The following is an 18,785-nucleotide window of genomic DNA, read 5'->3' as shown; positions in this document are numbered from 1 at the left end:
ATCCAGCCGGAAGGAGCCCTCTTCCGGTCTTGCGGTAGACTATCTAGGCTGGCGGCGGCTCGGTGGTGACGGTGGCCCGCGGGGCGACAGGGCGAAAGAGCGGCGGGAGCTGTGTGCCAGGCGCGCTCCTGGGACGGGGCTGGAGGGGGCCTTGAGGCGTCGGACGTCGCCGCAGAGGCAGGGGCCTGTGCCCGGGGCTCCCCTTGTGTGGCAGGCGGGCTGGTGAGTCGGGTGACTGTCGGGGCCGCGGCCGGCCGGGTTGGCGGCGCTGGGAGCTGTCGAGTAGACCCTAAGCGGGCTGCGAAGCCTTTTTACCATGTGGAAACCGCGCCAGTTACAGCTGCCCTGTGAATCGCTTCTTTTCCCCTAGAAGACGAGGAAACCGTAATTTTGAGACAGGGAGATAGAATTTCCCCAAAAGTTGAAGACCGTACAGTGGCAAGAAGCGGGGCTCTCTTGACAGCCGATTTCGGATTGAGGCCGCCAGCCCCATCAGCACTGATGCAGGTCTGTTGTTCGTCTCTCAGGTTTTCGGAGGTTTGGAAGAGGAGCATCCATGCCTCTCCTAACCCAGCGCGTTCCGGACGAGGACGAGCAGTACTGCTTAGTGGCCAGCCTCGACAACGTTAGGAATCTCTCCACAGTCTTGAAAGCCATTCATTTCAAAGAACACGCCGCGTGTTTTGCTACCAAAAATGGGCTCAAAGTTACCGTGGAAAATGCAAAGTGTGTGCAAGCCAATGCCTTTATTCAGGTATGGGGGAGCGGAGGCCCGTTGTAGCATTCGCCTGGTTATTAAACTTTGAAGAACTTCTAAAAAATTCAAGTTAGAGAATAAAATGTCATTACTTGATTTTTTTTTCTTTCCTTCCAACAAATACTTTTTCCATCGTGTCTCACACAGATAATGATTCCTAGTGATAGTTTATTAAGGTTAAACTATGAGGCACTCTTCTCATCATTTACCGCTTTTAAAAGTCCTCACAAAAATGGGCGTATATATCGTTCCTGCTTTACGTAAGTGGTAACTGCAACAGATTTGATTTAAGCAGTCTCCTGATGAAAACTCAGAATGTTTGTTTACTCCTTGCATTGTCATTCTTGTCCTGCACGGTTTAGTTTCTCATCTTACTGTCTGTAATAGCATTTATTTTTATTTTATTTTATGAACTGAGACAGGTTCTAACATAAAACCTGTTACCTGGAACTTACTTTGTAGACCACACTGAACTCCAGGGCTAGGAGAGCCACCTGCCTCTACTTTGCATTGAAGTACTGGGATTAAAGCCCTGCACCATCACCTGTAACTGTAATCTATTATATCTATAATCCTATCCTTTATATGGTTCAGATCGGAGCTCAACATTCAGTTCATATTTTTGAACATGTGTATAGTAAGACCTCACAAATGGAGAAATAAAGAAAGCATGGTTTCTGTCTTCAAAAGAAGTTGGAGGGGCTCAGCAGTTAAGAGCTCTGGCTGCTCTTCCAGAGGTCCCTAGTTCAATTTCCAATACCCACGTGGCAGCTCACAACTGTCTGTAACTATAGTTCCAGGTGATCTGACATCCTCACACAGACAGAACACCAATGCACATGAAACTAATTAACTTTTTAAAAAAGTAATTAGAAGCTGTTATCATTCATGCATTATTAAATTGCCCTATTTTCAGTTTACTTTAGCCTGAACTGATCGGCACAAGGAAGGAGCAAGGGAAGTGGGTAATAGGTTTATATCCAGAAATGAAGATGAAGGACCATTGCTTGTGGGGGGAATGGTCTCTTTTGTTGCCTTTTAGTTAATTTTTTAAAAAAAATTTTTGTGTATGAGTGTTTTGCGTGCATGAATGTCTGCAAAAGGTATGTACCTGGCACCTTCAGAGTACCTTCCAGAAGAGGGTATTGGATCTCATGGAAATGGCTACAGATGGTTGTGAGCCACCATGTGGGTGTTGGGAATCGACCTGGGTTTTCTGGAAGAGTAGCTGGTGTTCTTAACTGCTGAGCTATCTCCTTTCCAGCCTCTCTTTTAAACTCACACATTTTCATCATACCCACCCCCACACACACACACTTCAGGAGCTTCTAAATGGGACCCAAATTAAACCATTGAGTGGTGTGGTATTCCAGTGGGTAATGGTTGACAATTTGCCACGTCTCAATGGGGAATAAGAAATTATTCTCATGGAGTTAGCACAGTATCGTTCATTTTTAAGTGTAAAATGAAATATTGCATGTTGAATTTTCATTGTTTACGATAACCCCACTTTCATGTTCACTTTTTGCAGGCTGAAGTGTTTCAAGAATTTATCATTCAGGAAGAATCTGTTACTTTCCGAATTAACTTAACTATCCTTTTAGATTGTTTATCTATTTTTGGATCAAGTCCTACTCCAGGTAAACTTTATTATTATTTTATTATTGTTTGTTTTTTAGGTGAGTCTAGATTCTGTCTGGTTGACAAAATCATCTTACAAGGCTCTAAGATTCTAAGTTTAAAATCAAGACTTTAAACAGTCATTAATTATATCTTTAACATTGTGAAATTTGCTTTAATTACATATTTATCTAACTTACTCAGAATTGACATCTACTTACAGATAGAGAAAAACAAATTTTCCTGACTCCCAGTTGACCATGTTTAAAATGGTTGGCTAAAATTAAGACTTCTATAAAATAAATTTTGCTTCCTCAAAAAGTTTCTTCAAAACATGTTTTTACTTGCTTAGGGAATTATTTTTAGAGATTAAAAATTCAGTTGCTGTGGACATAAAATTACAAGAATCTCAGAAGAATCCAAGAATGATTTTATTTCGTAGGACAGTAACTTGACTGTGAGCTTTGCACTGGCAGCTCCACTGTTAATTTATGTTTATAGACAGGGCCTTGAGTGTAGCTCAGGTTGCCCTTAAACTTGAGATACTTCTGCCTCAACTGCCAAGTGCTGGGATTACGGTGTACTCTGTGATATTATGGACCCTGGCTGGCCTGGAGCCTGCTGTGATCTCTTGCCTGTGCCTTCAAAATACTGGGATAATGGGTCTGAGGAACAGTCTGTAGCTGAGTCTAACTACGCCTTTTGAACAATTGAGATAGTTAGTGAGTAAAAGTGCTTACCCAGCAAGCCTGACAAAACTTGGGTTTGATTCCCAGGTCCTTTAGGAGCACCAACTGCCAAAAATTGTTGAGTGACATCCATGGACATGCCATGGAATTCATGCGACCACACTTACAGCCATTATCCACATACTAACATACTACAGTAAACATGTTTTTAACTATGCATTTTCTAACGCAGTTCCCCTGCTGGTTTTTCCTAAGAATATGTGCTTTCCCAAATCCCTCACTGGCCCAGGAGAAAGGAACCAATTTGAGGTGTTAATAACATCATCAATGGCTACCCTCTCTTACTACCAATTTGATTTAAAATAATGCTGTATCTCAGTAGGAGGCATTTTTCTGAGGCATGTTTCCATTTTAAGTGGAAAATTCTTTTAACAAAAGCTAAACTTGCTCTCGTGTCCTTGCAGTTACAGGAATTGGGATCCTTTAAGAAGAGGCATGCATTCTAGAAGCTTCGCAGAATAAATTATTCTTGAGGCAGTATGTTTGTCATTTGGAGGGAGAGCTAAACCCAGAGCCCCACAGCTGAGCCCTTGTGACTTCTGTCATTGCAGGGACTTTAACTGCACTTCGGATGTGTTACCAGGGTTACGGTCATCCTTTGCTGCTATTTCTAGAAGAAGGAGGAGTGGTGACAGTCTGCAAAATTAACACCCAGGAGCCTGAAGAGACTCTCGATTTTGATTTCTGTAGCACCAATGTTATAAATAAAATTATCCTGCAGTCAGAGGGGCTGCGGGAAGCGTTTTCTGAGCTGGACATGACGAGTGATGTTCTACAGATCACCGTGTCTCCTGACAAGCCGTACTTCAGGTGCGCGAGTGCAGTTCGCCTTAATGTGGCCTGGCAGTGGGTCCAGCTCTACACCCAACATTTGCTTGAGTTGCAGGGATTTTTACCCCTCCTAAAATTCTCAGAACTTTCAGAAGCATTTGATTACTTTATAATTGTACAATTCCAAGATAGGAAATTTAAGACATAAGAAGAATCTACTAAGCATTTTATAGTCGGGCACTGTTGGTTTGGTGATGAGAAGCCTATTCTCGTAATCTACAATCCACTGATATTTTCATTGTTGTGTTCCATGATATAGATGAGGTTACATCATGAGGAAAGTTGGGTGAAAACATTTAAACAGCCTAGTTATATTACATGGTGTATATATTTTTTCCATTTAGGTTAGTTCAAGATACAAAAGGAAGTACATATTGTTGATAGTTTGGCTTTTTTTTTTAAGTTAGTAGCTATTGATCTAATGTACAAATCTTAAAGACTAAAAAAAAACATATCTTAAAATTAAGGTAGAGGGAAAAAGTGTGAATCAGCAGAGAAAAAAATTGCAAGCCTTTCAGTACCAAGATAATGCTCATAAGTGCTTGGGAAGCAGTACTTGAGTACTTAGAGGATTGGTCAAGGTGAGCCTCATAGGTTCAGACATTTGTGCCAGCAAAATTTCTGTGTTTATTATATTTTTCAGGACTAGAATTTTGTAGAACTTAACAAATTTGAAGAAATGAAATAAGAAAATATAAGTTGTTGTTTTGGGGGTTTTGTTTGTTTTTTTCTTAGGGACAATTGCAACATGCTCTTTTCTTGTGATATTAGCCAGAGAAAACTTTTGCTCATGTTATGTCAAAAAGTTCGCCAAAATGGAAAGTAATGGCACCCCAATTAATCATTTAAAACAAACATCAGTGGCTCCTTTCCCAATTGAGCTCTCAGTAGAAGTAACTAGATAATTCCTGATCTTCATTTCCAGAACAGGAAACCATTTGGTGTGTGGAAAAAATAGTGAATTCTTTTTCTGAATATGTTAAAATTTGAAGTTCCTATGGCACTGGGGAATGGTTAGGTGTGTGGACATAGTGCTCAGGAAATGAGCTAGACCGGACCATCGTAACTGCAGGATATTGAGAGAGAAGCTGTATTAGAAAACAGAAGTCGGACTGACTGGGAACATGGAGAGTAGACACAGAGCTTGGAAGATCTCCCAGGTCTGATCGCTGTGTGTGTGAACATGTTCCTCCCATGGCAAATGCTCAGGCGTTCTTGACGTTAAACTCGGATTGTGTACGTTTGCCAGCGGTCCAGTAGGGAAGATCAGTCTAACACAGAAACGCTGTCAGAGTAAAGCATAATTTCACAGCAGAATACACGTAAATGGTTCAGCATGAAAAGCTAAGAACAGGCCCCATGCTTACAGTGGTTTAAATGAGGTCTTCCATTACTCAGTTCTCTGAGATACATTCAGATTTATGTCTACCTGTATATATTTAGATATATAACTGGATTTAAGGATGAGGAACATTAACTCTGATTATACAGCTGTACAGAATATATAGCATGTACTCTTGAGATTTCTTCAGAGCTGTTTCTAGGCTGGAGAGATGGTCCAGGCAATTAAGAGCATATACTGCTCTTTAGAGGGCCCAGGTTTGATTCTGAGCACCACGTCAGCCAGCTCACAACTGCCTGTAACTCCAGCTCCAAATGATCTCTTAGAGCACCTGGATTCACATGCACAGACCTGGACACATGCGAATAAAAGTAGAAAGTCAAATTATTTTTTTACATGTTGTTGGTTTGTTTTGGTTTTTTGAGACAGGGTTTCTCTGTTAGCTTTGGAGCCTGTCCTGGAACTTGCTCTGTAGACCAGGCTGGCCTCGAATTTACAGAGATCTGCCTGCCTCTGCTTTCTGAGTGCTGAGATTAAAGGTGTGTGCAACCACCACCCAGAAGTATAAAATATTTTAGTATTTTGTTACTGGATACTTTCTACAGCATCCTGTGAAAACTCCCTTATGGTGCCTGGTTTGTGTATTTTAGCTGTGTGTGCCAGTAGTCTCAGCATTTGGAGGTGGAAGCAGGAGAATTTAGTACAAGACCAATATGAAGTATACAGGCAGCTGTAGACCAATGTGGGCCTTTTATGTACTACCACCCAAGTAACCAAGTTTTTTGATTGTTTTACGTATTTATATTTATGTATACATTTTTTATATTTATAAATATACATACACATATATGTAAATATACACACACTTGTGTGTGGTCTATGTGTATGTGGTGAATTTACATGAGTATACAGATGCCTGTGCCCTTATGTGCACGTATAAGGCCGGAAAAGGACATCAGGATTTTCTCTGCTGCTCTCACCTTATTGCCTTGAATCGCAAGCTCCTCATTTTGGCTAAGCAGCTGCCTACTGGGTTCTGAGAATCTTTCAGTCTTTGTCCCCTAGTGATAGGGTTATAGACATACAGTCATATCTGGCCATTATGTGAGTTCTGAGGATTTGAACTCAGTTACCTGAGGCTTTCACTTCAAATGTACTTGCCCACTGAACCATCTCCCCTGTTCCTATAGCCAGTTTTTGAATATGTCATTTAAGGCAGCATGAGTCCTAATATTGCTTATTATCAAACCTATAAATGAATGATTTGCTTACTTTCAACTCTAGGCTATCTACTTTTGGAAATGCTGGAAGTTCTCACCTTGACTATCCCAAAGATTCTGACTTGGTGGAAGCATTTCACTGTAATAAGACCCAGATCAACAGGTCAGTTATTTTTTTGTTTTGTTTTTTGAGACAGGGTTTCTCTGTGTAACAGTTCTAGCTGTCCTGGAACTCATTCTGTAGACCAGGCTGGCCTCGAACTCAGAGATCCAAATACCTCCCTCCCAAGAGCTGGGATTAAAGGAGTGTGCCACCATGGCCCAGCAACAGGTCAGTTCTTAATATAAAGGCTGCATTGTTGATAAAGATGAAGTTAAGTACAAAATTCCCATATAAAACCAAAACAGGTAATTTTTAATATGTTAGAAAATGCATCACATTAAAAAAAAGTAGATGGGCTCTGGCTTTCCCGGGGATGTTGGGTTGTAATTACAGGTAGATAAAGCGAGAGAAAAGACCAACACATTGGCAAGTATCTGCTGCTAAATAGTTCCTAGCTAACCACACTTGGTGTTGTGTGTATTGCATGTAGTGGATCCAAATAACAGCTTTTCATTTGCTCTCCTGCAGATACAAACTTGCTTTACTGAAACCCTCTACAAAGGCATTAGCTCTGTCCTGTAAAGTCTCTATTCGGACAGATAATCGAGGATTCCTCTCACTACAGTACATGATTAGAAATGAAGATGGGCAGGTATGTTTTGTGGAATATTACTGCTGCCCTGATGAAGACGTTCCTGAGTCTTGAATAATTCGTTGTGAATATTTGTGTGTATTTATAATTGTCTTGTCACTCTGACCGCATAGTCTTCATGATTTTATAGTGGATTGTCTGCAGAGACTCATAGAGAAAGCAAGATCAAGGTTCCATTGTGTAAATATTTTTATTTTGTGAATAAATATTTTTATATAGCCATAAATTAATCTCACTTATTGTACTGCCTCCATGAATATCTTTTTTTATTTATGTGTATGTGTGTTTTTGCCTACTTTGGTTGTATATGCACTGCATATGTGACTGGTGTCTACATAGTTCAGAAAAAGGCATTAAATGCCTTAGAATTGGAGTAAAAGATGGTTATGAGCCACCATGTGGGTACTGAGAACCAAACCCCAGTCCTCTACAAGAGCAACAAATGCTCTTAACCTCTGAGCCATCTCTCCAGCATTCCCCTCTCCATGACTATCTTTAGAATTTATACATATATATGTACTCAGGCACACACACACACACACACACACACACACACACACACATTATATAGGATTCTCTGTGTAACAGCCCTGGCTGCCTTTGTAGAGCAGGCAGGCTAGCCTTTGTAGCTAGCCTTTGTCTTTGTAGATAGAGCTCTGCCTGCCTTCTACTCCTGGGTACTGGGATTAAATGTGTGTGTCACCATGCCCAGATCTATAGCTTATTTTTTCCCTGAACATCATGTACAGATAGCCTTCAGGGTTACAGGTTTTCTTGTTCTCGGAGCTGCTTGATGCAGTTAGCACCAGACACCTTCCATTTGTCTACAGAAGCCTCTTGACCAAATTGAAACCAGCCATTAAGTATTTTTGTATTTTCCTGAGTAGGTTTTACTAAAATAGTTTTTGAGGCATGTAGTCTTTTGTCACTAAGAAAATATAATATTAAATTGTAAGGATAAGCACTCTAAGTAGGAAAAAATACACAACTAAAATGAAGTTTCTGACTCTTCACTGTGTTAGGTACTAGCAACTTAGTGTAAATAGGTACTAATAGTTTTGGGATATGGTATTTTGTCATGGGAAAATACTGTCATTCTATTGCTATATTCATTTAGCATTCCTGGCAGTTATCTGTTTTTCCAGTCATTTTGACTCCTGTCCCCAAATAAAAATACCCAAGACAACTGATGATTGAAAATGATTCGGTGCTATCTACCAGACGTGAGGGTGCCTTCGGAATGCCCCAGCCTAAAACAGCACACAGAACCCTGCAGAGAGCTGGCTTGGAGAGAAATGAATCAGGTGGCTAAGGCCCAGGGTTAGTAGTGATGACTTGTGAGAATCCCAGACAATCTCAGGGTGTCCAGCAGCTACCAAGCAGGAGATGTTTGTGAACTGTAGTGTGTGTTTTGAGAGGGAAATGGAACAATCTCCTAAGTGTCAGAATACTTTCTGTTTCCATGAACACTAGGAGAGCCACTGTAAACTGTAATTATGAAAGGTAGCCATTGACACTTGAGGGAGCACACTTTTTCTTTATATTTAAGACAATATTGTAACACTTGGAATTTTTAATTGCTTTCTACTAACCCCTCTCTCCCAGCGTACACTGTATATTGTCTTGTTTCTGATCAAGTGGAACTTTGATAAGAAAGGGTGTGGATGTCTCAACCCATAAGTAGAACTCTGAGCTTATGGACAGGTTGCTTAAATGTGTCCAATATGGCAGATTTTGATTTGGGCTTGAATTTCTTCTAACTTGCTATGAAGATCATAAGAAACTAGCTTACCTTTACACACCCCAAAATGCCACTGCCTGTTAGCTAATTCAAGAGAGTTGTGTAGGTCGGGCCCATTAGCAGCAGGAAGCATTTGTCTACAGCCATACCACCCCAAACATACACATTCTAGTAGGTCTCAGAAGATAGTACACATTAGTACTTGGATGGGAGAAATATCAAGAGTTAATTGTGTGATCCCTGTCACTGTTCCCAACAGACTGACTTAGAAAGCTTGCTACTTACCTAGTTTTCCGAAGAGAACGCCACTTTAAATTAGGTTATGCTATGCTGAATATTTCTACTGTCCTTATTGGTTCACAAAACAGTGAAAATTTCAAGTTGTTGGTGAAACAACTCAGTATGTTACCACGGTGGACTCATGCCTATACACTTGTCAAATCCATAAACTAGTGTGTGGAAGTGGAAGCGACTATCCCAAGCTGACTGAAGTCAATGTGGAACGTCTGGATACCAGCAAATGTCCCATCTCCAGGCAGGGCTAAAATGAACAATGACAAGCCAAGTAACCACTAAACAGTGACAAAAAGAAGAGTCAGGGCAGCACCCGAGGACATTGATTCTGAGTGCCAGACTAACGCATGCTGGGAGAACACTGGCAGCAGCCTGGAGAAAACCTGCCAGTCTGTGGGCTGGCCTTGAGAATATGGTGCACGCAGGCTCTGGCCACAGCCAAATGTCACTTTGGGATTGTGTGATTATTGGATTTTACAGACTGGACAAATGTAAAACCAAAATGTCCTGTGAGTTTTAAGTGGTAGTGAGGCACCGCGTTCCCCAAAGTCACTTCAGGTAACGGTGAAGGAGGAGAAGTTTTAAAGTTGTCTAAACAACTATGAAATTTCTCTCTTGCCTTTGCACCCATGAAAAATCCTATGGTTCAGTAATGCCCACTTCTTTCCTAGATATTTCAACAGCTGAGGAATGTCTTCACAAATCTCTCAGCCTTCCTTTCCTAAAGACTTATTGCTTATTTCTGTGTGAGGGGGGCACACGCCATGGCACCTGTGTGGAGGTGAGGAGACAGCTTTGGAATCTGCTCTTGCCGTGGACCTGGTTGGACCAGAGTCTCCCTTAGTCTATCTTAGGTAGAGCATACAGTGTCTCCCTTAGTCTAAGGTAGAGAGCAGTGCTGCATGCTTTAGGCTAGCTGGTTATCAGCTTCTACTTCCAGATGATTCTCCTCTGCCTCTCTTCCCTCCCTAGGAGGGCTGGGATTACAGACACGTGCCACCACACCCAGTTTGGGATTTTTTTTTTTTTTTTTTTTTTAGTTCAGTGACCGAAATCAGGCAGTCGGGCTTGCACAGCTAAGCCTTGTATGCATGGAGCCACCTTCCCAGCACACCCTTTCCTAAAGATTTTTGACTCCAGTTTGGTGGAGGCAGTGTGGAAGGAACAACCAGCTGTAATCCAGGGATAACTGCCAAGATGACTTTAGACTAAAACCCCTTAATTTCTCTTGTCCTACCCACAATCTTTTCATTTATAAAATCAAGTCTATTCTAATTCTGATACATCATCAGATCATACATGGCAAATGTCTCAGGAGACCCCAACATTACTCACAAAGCAGTTTTAATAGCCTTAAACAGGCTGTGACTAACACCACTTCCAAGGAGTTTATTAGATGCTCATCGATAAACTGCTTAGTAAGGTACTGTCTACTTTTTTTTAAAACTCAGGACTGGGGATATGGTGCAGTACTGGACCAGCATGTGGTTCTGTTCAGCCTATAGTATCTAGAGGAGGCGGGGTGGGGGCAAGGAATGAACTACAATTAGAAAAGAAATAGAAGATGATAGTCATTATAAGCACAAATTCCTGAGAGAGACATGTGAGAGGTGAGAAGTCCAACCTAGACAGCGTGCCCTCTCAAGAACTCTACCAAGTTATAGCCCCCGACCCGGTTCTAAGAGCTCTTATGTATCCCACCTGCAGTGCTGCCAGGTGGAACTTTTTCCTCAAGAATTTCCTCAGGAATCCTTAGTTTAAAAAAAAATCTCTTCCCCTTTGGCTCTGCCACTTCCGTCCATGCTGATAAAAGAATTTTGTGCTCTAGCGTTCAGGTTAGCAACCAGTTGTTTTTATTGTTGGCTATCTTATGTAGAGTTTTCAATTCACTGATAGCAGAAGGCCTAGAAGGAAGGAGAAAGCATTTTCATTGGTCTTGGTTTTTCCCTTAGCTGACAGTCCTTCCTGCCTCAGCTGTGTGGAAAAGCTGTGCTCACCCTGAAGCAAGGACAGCATAGTATGGCTCCACATTACCAAACTCAACCCTGCTGTGTCTTTAAACATGGCCAAAATAGAATCAGAGTCTTGGGTTTCTCCCTAGTTGGCAAAGCCAGGTAACAACTCCCTGGGTCATATTTAACAGCAGCTGAGAAAATCCTACCTCATTTATCCAATATACTTCAGGATTTTCAAGTAATTTCTGAAGAGCATGGAGATTCGAGTCCCAGTGGCCCTAAGAGGACCCATCTTGCCTGCTTCCAGCCATTAAGGCTTCTATACTCCTGTTTCCTAATACTGGAAGGGCTGAGCTAGCTTAGAAGTACGGGCCAAACTACTTATCCACAAAGTTTCTATAAAGAGCGGTTTTCAGATGCTATTTGTGCCTCAAATCTGCAAAAAGGGTGATTTTCATAGCCCTTGGAGGGATGCAGTTACGACATTCCACAGAAATCTCATACACAATTTTGCAAGGAACTTGTGGTTTTAAGCATACGCTGTCACTAAAGAGGGCTGCATAACATACAGGAAATTATCTGTGGCTTTCGTTACCTAGTCAGTAAAGGAGAGTTCATATTAGCAGAGGAAACAGGCACAAGTTCAATTCTGTTCAAGGGTCACACCAAATCAGAGGTGGCGGAAGATGTGAGGACTGGACCGTTAGGGTAATAACCACAAGTCAGCTGCCACAGGGTGGCAGGATTCCCCCGCACAAAATCCTCTGTGTTGCTAGAGCATTAACTTGCACTCTGTATAATCAGTCTGTGCTTTGGGTTTAAGTGTTTGTTTCAAACTATATTTATATTTGCTGTTTTCAGGGGTTCTAGATCCCAATTGAAATGCTAACCAACAAAATGTTTTCTGCATTAACTTAGTGTTAATTTTCCTAGCTCCTACCCCATTTGCTTTAAGCATCACTGCTGTAATAAAAAGATCATAAACTCACAATAATAAAAATGGCTATGAATTTAGTACGTGATTACTGTGGGCCAACACTTTGCAAGTATTTTAGCTGCTTCTCCGAGCAATCCCGACACAGGTAAAACTGTCATCTCTATTTATAGACACGCTGAATGGGATTACATATGACTAGAAAGTATCTGTGGTTTGAATCCAGGCCTCCCAGTTTCCAGAGCTAGAATGGAACTGTGGCCCACTATGTTGCCAAGGCTGATCTCAGGGCTTACGCGATCTGCCTGTTGCCACCTCCAAAGCAGCTGGGACTAGATGCAGGTGCCACCATGCCCAGCTCTGGAACTACTCATGTACACCACCGTGAATTATAAGGAGCAATTAGTTCATAGGGGCATGTTAAAGTCTAGTTTCTCTGATCAGATAAGTGGTGGATTGTTGATAATGACTATCCTAAGACTTCATCATGCCCTAAAGTAGGACCCACATTCTTTACCAAACTACAAAGGCATTCTTGAACCCTCAGAGCAAGCGTGTCCTACACCCTTTGATTTGAACAAAACCAGCTTGGTCGATCTTGGTCCTAAAGAGAGTAAAGAGCTTCATTTGCTAAAATTTAAATCCCTAGTTATTTCAAAAAGAACACAGGTACACAAAAATACAGCATTAAAAGCATAGTAGACTGCTCTAAAGATGTAGGTAGAGAATCTAGTGCATACAAAGGCCCGAGGCAAAGCAGCCGTCACTGTCTACCGCTGCTTGTGTTTCCTTGGCTGATTTCTTCCACAGCTCTTTCTCCCTCCCGGGTAGGCTGAGTGCGTCTCTTGGAGTCAGTATTCGCTATGAGAAAGTGCAGCCCTGTGCCAGAGCGAGGTTCTCACCATTCTTTCCAGGCACTGCCCTCCGTCATTCCACTCTGTCTCTGCATACACTTCTCTTTTTTCCAGCAGCGGCTTCTCTTTTCCATCTAGATGAACTTGCCCTTTGGGAAACAGCTCAGAGGTTACACTCTGGAGGCTTTTCTGTCCACTAGCCACTGTCACCTTATTCTCATTGCACGGGGGGGGGGGGGGGGCTCTAAGCTGGAACTCACACTTTGTGTTTTCATAGTTTCTTTGAGCTGCTCCCGCACTGAGGGCTATCTCCTTATGGTGAATGACTTTCATTTATGTTGCTTACCTCTGACATCTGATGAATGACAATGTTTTATATATCTTTTTTAAAGGTTTATTTATTATGTATACAGTTTTCTGTCTGGATGTATGCCTGCAGGCCAGAAGAGGATGCCAGATCTTACTACAAATAGTTGTAAACCACCAGGTGGTTGCTGGGAATTGAACTCAGTGCTCTTAAGAGCCATCTCTCCAGCCCCAATGTTTTATTTATATCGTTAACCTCTGACCTCTGGATGTTGTTTAGTAGGTGCTTACCAGATGTTGAAGGCATGAATAAGGCAGGGAAACTGAGTCTGAAGTGTTTGAGTGACTCAGAGTATAGTTGCTATCCAGGAGGGTCACTGGATCAGAGGACAGTGCTCTTCTCACTGAATAGCAAATACGTGTGGGTGATACAGGAATGCCCTTGCCCACAGCCTGTGGCAGAAAATGCCAATAAACCAAGCAGTACCAAACCTGGCATGTTGCTGTTGAGCTGCAAGTATTACTCCAGAAAGTTAACGACAGAGAGAGACCAAGAGATGAAGTGTGTGTATTCACCTTGCCTTATTCCATGCTAGACCCTCCTACGTGTCCATTCTGTGGCGCGGCAGAATGACTGTTGACTGCAAATCTCCTCTCGGTTCTGCCAAAGACAAGGTACCCCAGAACTGCCTCCTAGTGGCTTAGGAGCCACTGTTTGCCATAAAGGAGATCTGAAGGCAGAGAACTAGTCTCCCAAGTTTTTGTTTCTCCATGTGTGCGGCTGTATCAAGCTAGAGCTTGAATCCTGATCTGGAAAGCTGGAAAGCTGCTGACAGTTAGGATCTGAACACTACAGTCAATGGTCCTTCTCACTCTCTTCATACTGACCAAATACACTCCCCTTAATTTCACAGAGCCGGTGTTAGGATATTTACTTATAAATAGTAGGAAAAGAATGAGAACACAGAATCCTGCAAGCAGCGGTTTATAGTGCTTGTTCGTTAAGTTCACTAGAGTCTTGCCTGAGACTGCCTGGCTGATATGCAGCTTTCAGAACAATTTCATTTCAGTCTCTCTCTCTGTGTGTGTGTGTGTGTATGTTTCCCAAGACAGTTTCTCTGTGTAGCCCTGGCTATCCTGAAGCTTACTCTGTAGACCAGGCTAGCCTTGACTTCAGAGATCTACCTGCCTCTGCCTCCTGAGTGGTGGGATTAAAATCCTGTGCCTCCACCACCCAGCCGATAATCCTTATTGTTGTTGTTACTACTGCAGTTCATGGGAACTATGTGTCTCCCATATATTAAATGCTTAGATAGTGTGCTATTATCATTTTTAAAGATAAAGTGAGAGTTAGGATGTCTTACTGTTAATACGAAAGCTCAAATTTGTGTCCCAGTGCTCAGTTATTAGATCATCATGCTATATAGTCTCTCCAAAAGAAGCATGCGTGGTCTCCAAAGTTCTTTCCAAGCCTTATTGCTTCACATACACATATTCTGCAGGTTATTTTATCCATCCAGATATAGCCTTCAGAATATATCTCCTTAAGCTCTTGTTCCAAACCGCCAGCAGCTTACTAGACATTGCCAAGTGGCAGTGCAGGGAGTACTTCAAGCATAGCACATGCAACATGGAAATCATTGTCTCCCTAAATCCTAGACTCCCCCAAGCTAGTCTCCTCTCCTCCGGCAGCAGAGGTTCATTTATGTTCATCTAGCTGTCAAGCCAGAGACTTCTTTTTTTTGAGATTATTTATGTATGTATGAGTGTTCTTTCTGCATTACACCCTTACTCAAGAAGAGGGCATCAGAGCCCATTACAGACGGGTTTTGAGCCGCCATGTGGTTGCTGAGAATTGAACTCAAGTCCTCTCTGGAAGAGCAACCAGAGCAACCTCTGCTCTTAACTACTGAGCCATCTTTCCAGGCCCAAGTCAGAGACTTCAAAGCCACTTTTGTTTCTTGCCACTGCTGTGCTTCCTATCTAATTGGTTTCAAAGTTTGTCACCATAGACTATAGACTGTTTCTCAATCTATCTATCATCCATACCTCCTTTTCCTATAGCTTAGGTACTTAAAGACCGCAACACCTCTCTTGGGCTGGTGTATCTACCCTCAGAGTGCTCTCCCGAATTTTCCCTATGTACTGTCTTTCAGGCCCTTCGCTATCAGAGCTAACATCTGAAAGCTGATAACTGGCTACCATATCCTGTTCAAAGGTCTTCAATAGCTTCCTTCTAAATAAGTCCTAAACTAATTAGCATAATTTATGAAAGTCCCCTAGTATGACCCTAGTATTTCATCCCAACTTTATTGGCAGCCTGTCATTACCTGTGCACCTTAAACTATAGCAAGTCAAGACTGCTGACTTTCCTGAGAAATGCCAATCAGCTCCAGGATACTGAGCTTGTGGTCACGCTGCTTGGAAGACCCTCTGTGGCATCTTTTCTATCTGGCACTACAGTTGTCTACCAACGTTTAAAGATCCTGGACCCTTCCTGCACACAATTTACACTCACAGCTCTGGCTTCACAATTTAGTCCCTGTCATTTTTGTTCCTAATTCTATCAAAAATGTACTACAGGGCACTTTTAGACTGCTTATGTGTATGCTTTCTCCAAAAGGAAAATATCTGAAATACACTAAGTACTTCTTATTCTTAGGACCTTCATTTATGAATGGTTAAAATCGAAGTGTTTGGCCAGGCGGTGGTGGTGCATGCATTTAATCCCAGCACTTGGGAGGCAGAGACAGGTGGTTCTCTGTGAGTTCAGAGGTCAGTCTGGTCTATAGAATGAGTTCCAAGATAGCCAAGGCTATACAGAGAAACCCTGTCTCAGAAGACAAAGCAAAACAACAGAAACAAACAAACAAAATAAAGTCCATTTGTAACTCGGGTAAAATTTAAATTAAACAGCTCCCAAGTTTGTTTCCAAATCTGAAGTTTTCTCTGCCTTTTCTATGTACTGAAATCTTACAGGATGCCCTTGCAACTATTGCTCTGCCTTGGAACGAACTCCTGCTTCGAGTGGCCTGTTCTGTTCTAACTTCTTTGCAGAGGCTCCAAAAAACAAGAATGCAGGCTGCTGGCCATGGCAGTCCAGAGAGTGTTTCACCGAGTTCCTGGAGGAGGTGGGGTAAAGCACATAGAGCACATCGGATCCCGAGCGGAGTCTCGGGACATCTGGGACTGATTGTTCCAGTGAGAGGCTGAAGCTGAGAGCGATTCTTGCGCTGCTTTTGGACATCTGGGCTTTGGCAACTACCCCATGGCTTTGCTCAGCAGTTCTTGGGAAGTGAGATACAGGCTTGTTTCGGGGAAAGAAAAACCTTTATTGACGTAACATCTACTACAGCAGAGGACATCAAAAGATTTCTTTCCCCCTTATATTGACTCTGGCTAGGTCTAGATGTCACTGTCTTCAGCGGGGAAAGAGCAATTAGCGACCTACGTTAAAATCCCAGCAGCCCTGCCTCTTCCTGGGTGAAGTGTCTGGGAAAACTCAGTTCTCAGTGTGTCTGTGTGTCAAAAGGGCTCTGGAGTATGACCTGCTTCACAGATCTCTCCGTATGCAGAAGCCAACCCATCAAAGCCAGATTCTCTACATAGTAAAAGAATGGGAATCTGAAACCTGACCGACTCAAGTTCAAGCACTTCAGGAAGCTTCGACTGTCTGGTCTGCACTGGCTTCCACAGTGTCCCCAGTGTCTCCTCCTCCTACGGCTCCTGTCAACTTGAGGCTACTGAGAAAATATATTCACTCCATTTATCTTGAAGTTTCTCTTTCAAAAATTTAAAACATATTTTACTAACTCTGAAAATACACTGCAATTTGACCATCTTATCTCCTCCTCCATCTTCTCACGGATCTGCCTCTGATCTCACCCATCCAACTTTGTTCTCTCATTTTTTTTAAAGTCATCAAGTCCTATTAATGCTGCCTGTATAATTTTACATGTGTGCCTTAAATTCATGTGGCTCTGGCTCATGTTGTCATATGTACAACTGTTGTATGCAGAGGACATTTCTTCGCTGTAGTCATTCAAGCACCACTGTGCCTTACAGTCCTTCCGCTCCCTCTTCCACAATGATCCCTGAGCCCAGGAGGAAGGAGTGCGGATGATGTCTCCTTTCAGGCTGAGCACTCAGCAGTCGCTTAGTCTTTGAACCTTGACCATCTGTGGGTCTCGTATCTTTATACGTATTTATTTTTTTTATTGCCTTGTGTGTGTGTGCTCCCACAGCACATGAGAATGTGCTCCCACAGCCCATGAGCATGCATTTGGAGGTCAAAGGACAACTTGCAGGAATCTATTCTCTTCTCCTTCCACGTGGGTCCCAGGGATCATCTTCAGAGGTGGCAGCCGGTTCCTTTAAGTGACTTAGGTATCTCGCCAGCTCTGAGGTTTCTCTTACTTGAATATAAACTGGGTAGAAAAAGTTTTACTCCAATTTTGAGAAACGAGCCTGTGTTTCGTCTCTGAAATTGCATGCTGCTTATATTTTCCTTGTCGTTTCATTAGTAGTTATTTCAAAACACAGTAGGTTCTTTAAAGAGGGCAGACTGTCAAAGCCTCAGTCACAAAATACTGTGATTCTGACTAACAATTCCCTCCAATTTCAAATATTCTGACATCTTACCTCAAGAGTAAGAGGCAGCAAGAGTTCTATAAGGAAGGGGAGGGAGGAGTGTCCAGCTCACACTGACTTGGCACATGCTCTGTTGGGCTTGTTTAGACAGGATTCTGCTTAAATCCTTATGACTTAAGAAGTCCTAACAGCTCATGATTTACTGATATGTCAGTGATAGAGAATCCAAGGCTCAAGGAAGAGCAAATGATTTGCTCAGGTTCATGAAACGTCCTTAGTGGTGGAAAATAGGTTAAAATCATAAGTCTTACTCCAGTCATGAACATTCCTTATCCTACTCATAACATCAAATAATAATACGGTAATGTGTGTGAGTCATTTAAACATCCTGGTTCATTATGACTCCACTTAAGAACAAGAATTACTGTCATTATCGATATTTTATTATGATGTTGACAATCAGTGAACATTTAAGATTTAAGGTTTGCCAGGCCTGACCTTTATGTATGGTCTCATTAATGCAGAAATGAGAGGGGAGTGCCATTATTACAGTGGTGTCTAACTACAGGCTGAGGGAGTTAAGTACGCTCTAAGTGGGGCCAAGGGCGTTAAAGTAAATTCTCTAAGATGGGAGAGCAGAGCACTGGAGCCTTGAGTTTTGAATCTGCTTTTAGAAGCTAGACCGCCTCCAGAGGCCACAATAAGAAGCTTAGAGACCTGTATTAAATCCCAACGCTGCCTCTTTCTGGGAAAACTAGCTTAAGCAAATCAATTCTCAGGTTTTCTGTACAGATATGGTTCTGAAGAGTGTCAGCTGAGCTCCTGTGCCCATTTGTA

General features: G+C 42.2%; 2 protein-coding genes across 3 annotated transcripts in view; one reads left to right on the top strand and one right to left on the bottom strand.

Annotated features, from left to right (window-relative positions):
* Positions 1-29: 29 nt before the first annotated feature.
* On the top strand, positions 30-17,451 carry Rad1 (RAD1 checkpoint DNA exonuclease). 2 transcript variants are annotated; one of them, XM_057790188.1, is made up of 7 exons: positions 30-222; positions 528-754; positions 2,289-2,397; positions 3,678-3,936; positions 6,584-6,682; positions 7,151-7,274; positions 16,338-17,451. In XM_057790188.1, exons 2-7 carry the CDS (start codon positions 557-559, stop codon positions 16,569-16,571), a joined length of 1,023 nt encoding a protein of 340 aa, XP_057646171.1. In that variant the 5' UTR covers positions 30-222; positions 528-556; the 3' UTR covers positions 16,572-17,451. The 2 variants fall into 2 exon arrangements, with proteins under 2 accessions (XP_057646171.1, XP_057646172.1); XM_057790189.1 differs by lacking the exon at positions 16,338-17,451 and having other exon boundaries at positions 33-222; positions 7,151-7,568.
* The window catches only part of Ttc23l (tetratricopeptide repeat domain 23 like), a 44,160-nt gene continuing 38,500 nt past the window's right edge, over positions 13,126-18,785 (bottom strand). Inside the window, exon 12 of the mRNA XM_057790190.1 lies at positions 13,126-13,201. Coding sequence (XP_057646173.1) covers positions 13,126-13,201 — 76 coding nt within the window. The remainder of the gene's footprint in view (positions 13,202-18,785) is intronic.

Source organism: Chionomys nivalis, chromosome 15, assembly GCF_950005125.1.
Source record: "Chionomys nivalis chromosome 15, mChiNiv1.1, whole genome shotgun sequence".
Classification (NCBI taxonomy): Eukaryota; Metazoa; Chordata; class Mammalia; order Rodentia; family Cricetidae; genus Chionomys; species Chionomys nivalis.
The sequence above is the reverse complement of the archived record's forward strand: the minus strand, read 5'-3'. Positions and strand labels throughout refer to the sequence as shown.